We start from the raw sequence: 3478 nt of genomic DNA on the forward strand, positions 1-3478 counted from the left end.
CCTGAAACCAAAAAAGCACTCTTGAACCAATATCATATGTGAAATATTACTATCGTTAAAACTATTTAAGAACATAAAATACTAACTTTCGTAGTTTTGGGTAATCTAAAGAACGTTTGTCTAGTCCATCCGATGGTAGTTTGACCCGAGATAACATTCAGAGGATTCACAAATTCAGGTGAAAATAATCTTTTGCCATATCATTCACCAGCGAATACAAATTCCATCATTGTGACATTAACAATACCTGCATGCATCCGTTTTTTGCTGTAGCGTCTATCAGAGGTATCCAGGCTGTCGGCTGTAACACGCTGTAAGAGTCATTGTCCAGATAGGCGCTATCTAGAAATAGAAGAATATACATCTATAATAGTAACTATAGAAATATCAGTTTTCTTTTATCCTTAATATATGATATGCTGCTTATTTATATTTTATATTATGTAAATACACGTATCTCTATTAAGACTATGTCGTAATTAATATCACTGTTTGGTAACCTGCCTTGGTGCCACGGCACAGTAGTAGCCTCGTTCTGGGGTGTCTTCGTTCGAAGGTTCCATACCGGATGGCCAGCAATTTCTGGACCGATAAGCTGTTCAATGACGTTCAGTAGGCGTTCGTTTGTCCATACATCTTTGAAAGCCTAATAAAAAATGGGCGATAAAACAGTAGTCCTAACAAGAAGTTTAATTTTCAAAGAAAATTTGTCATTATTGTAATCAAGGATTCCTGTAATTATCATACTACTATAGTCCGTATATTCAGCGTCAGTTTGGTATGGTATCATATTCCTGTCATTCACTGTTTGTTGACAATGGATGTGTCTACATCAGTCCTAGCCTAACAATTATCACAGTCTAAAAGGGATTCGTTAACTTTGAACGCGGATGATTTCGTCTCACGTCAATTCTGATATGGTGGTATCGAATACAAATTTGTTTACGGATTTTTTTCTAGTATTTTATACTTGTAAATGTAAAAATTAAATTTCAAAGTATCCATATTTTGCTATCATCATTTGAAATTGGTTTATATATACACAATGTAACTCGTGTGAAGGAGTACCTCAGATAAAAGCAGGATGATAAATCTCGAGTACTATTACCTTGCATGGAACTATATATCAACCTTACTTCTGACACTATGGTATTACTAGTTTGGTATGTTGGGAAGGTTTATAACACACACGACAATGGAAGCTGAGCTATACCTGTGGAAGTTTTCCCAGCTTATGTAGGACGATGTTTGCCCCCGGGAAGTCATCCTCAATCTTGGACAGCCTCTCGTAAAAACCATATTCTTTGTAAAGTTCTGTCAACAGAAATATTGCTTTGTGTCTAATTCATGTTTGTTAACGACACCAATAAAACACAATAATACTTAATACAAGTCTTTCAGTAAGTGTTACACGTATTTATACAATGCAATGTAACTCAAACAGAACAATCAAATACTGATTCGAAAGGAATATGACCATAAAGTAAAACCACAGAGCAAGTTTCGTTGAATACGATATTCTTGTACAATGTGTCAATGCAGATGATAGGGCAACAAAATCTGAAACACGTTCAGGTTTAAAGATGTCATTGTTTCCTTTAAAAGAATTTTAAATAAAACAGATGTTGCGTTATAGACAAAAGTATACTAGTATTTGACCATTAAGAGTGATTCGTAACACAAGCATTCAAATGTACCTTTGATCTTTCCTTTCTGTAAAAACTGCAGTGCCATTTCATCTAACATATCATTGATTGCTTCTTTACAGGGGTCCAATTCCTCTGGTTTGAAAAAGTTTTCCACAATGACGTAACCCTGTAGAAATTAAAACGTTTCAATATTAAAAGAACTGACATTCTTAATCTCAGTTATATGCACAAATTATGACGCGTTGAGAATAGTCTTGTGTCCATAATCTCACATGACAAACATTGAGAATGTAGCCTCTTAAGATTAAACCATAATTTGAACCTAAAAATCGACGAGACTAGGGCAAAATATCAACAAAAAATGGAGATCGTTAAATGTGTACAAAGGACTAAGACCAGGCGTTCCGGAAAAGGAAGCTTTATTAACGACATCCGCCATATAAATCAAGGTTGAAATCTTAGTAGTAAATAAAATACAACGCACTCTTTTGAGCAAAATAAATGATGACGATATCTTTATCGCACCAGGAAATAGAATATTTTTCAACGAGATCATGATGGCGGCCATAAAACTTGGCATTATTCTTCATCACCTGCATTTTTTTTTTATTCTAACCACCTTACAGGTGAAAATGCATGAAGCATTGGACCAAAACAGATCCTGATTGTTTGAAGTGTCATTGACTTACTGGAATGCTAGTTTAAATACTGAAATCTAAAATCTGAATTACCTGAATAAAAGTATGAAAATATTTGTCAGATTTCAGATGGAGTAAAAAATAAATTATTTTGTAAAACTGAGTTCATAGTGACTGAATGTACGGTTTTTCGTACTTATATTAATATGACTGTTGCTTTTGATAAAATTTTCTTTTTCAGTGTTCATACACTACACGCATATTTGTCCAAGCAAACCTCGCTGTGTCATATGAATGAAAATAAGATCCTTTCTAACAAGTTATATCGCCCATTCGTTTTATTTTCACAAAGGCATCGTACTATCATGTAGTTATAAATATGTAAAATACATTTTTTTTTTAAAGCAGTTAAATATATAGTTCCTCGCAAACAACATTCTATTTTTATCTAGAGTGTTGTACTTAATAATTTCAAGAATACCATTTAATTATGAATGTGAAATAAATAGATGCACATATAAATAGATACAAATATTTAAATAAAGACATTCCACATTATGGCATAATTGTATTTGCAGTTTTCATTACCGTATCTATTGTCTTTGATAAGGACAACATACATTTTGTTCACCTATTATTCCCTGTAAGCGAAAATTGAATTAAAAAATACCACCTTAATTGCAACTTGTAATAAACGACGGAACAGATAACACACTTGATATAAAGTACAATCCATACATTTTCAAAGAATTTGTTGATTATCTCTTCAGAGAGTTGTCCAAGCTTCCGTTCCAGAGAAGTGGGAGGTTTCGCTTTCAGATTAAAAAAATGCGGATTTGCTTCCCCTGTAAAACCATTCGGGATGGAAGTGTTCGTTCTTTTGTCCGCCATACTGCAGCCAAATCTATTTGCTGACTTGGCAATTTGATAGTAGAGACAGACCGGTTTTACAACGCTGGTATGTGCTCCTTGTCACGTAGGCAGGGTCGTACTTCAAATTACCAGCGATACAGTATACATCATATAGACAGACATGAAAGAGGAGCAGGCAAGTATAACTATAGCAAAACTTTCAAGAGAGAAATAAATATCGGAAAGTATAAAAAAAAAATACATTTTTTTATTCAAATTACAGTTAAATCATCACGTCATTATGAAATATGTAACGCTCTTGCAAATTGCAAATGTAAA

General features: G+C 33.6%; 1 protein-coding gene across 1 annotated transcript; it reads right to left on the reverse strand.

The window, feature by feature from the left end:
- Positions 1–247: 247 nt before the first annotated feature.
- On the reverse strand, positions 248–3203 carry LOC110444531 (the record flags this gene model as incomplete). The annotated part of the gene is made up of 5 exons (XM_021488902.1): positions 3026–3203; positions 1698–1815; positions 1214–1314; positions 505–646; positions 248–342 (listed from the first exon to the last, which is right to left on the reverse strand). Coding segments are annotated over exons 1-5 (609 nt in total), but the record flags the coding sequence as incomplete, so codon positions are not given.
- Between the last annotated feature and the right edge of the window lie 275 nt (positions 3204–3478).

This window comes from Mizuhopecten yessoensis, unplaced genomic scaffold, assembly GCF_002113885.1.
Source record: "Mizuhopecten yessoensis strain PY_sf001 unplaced genomic scaffold, ASM211388v2 hete_36139550, whole genome shotgun sequence".
Taxonomy (NCBI): domain Eukaryota; kingdom Metazoa; phylum Mollusca; class Bivalvia; order Pectinida; family Pectinidae; genus Mizuhopecten; species Mizuhopecten yessoensis.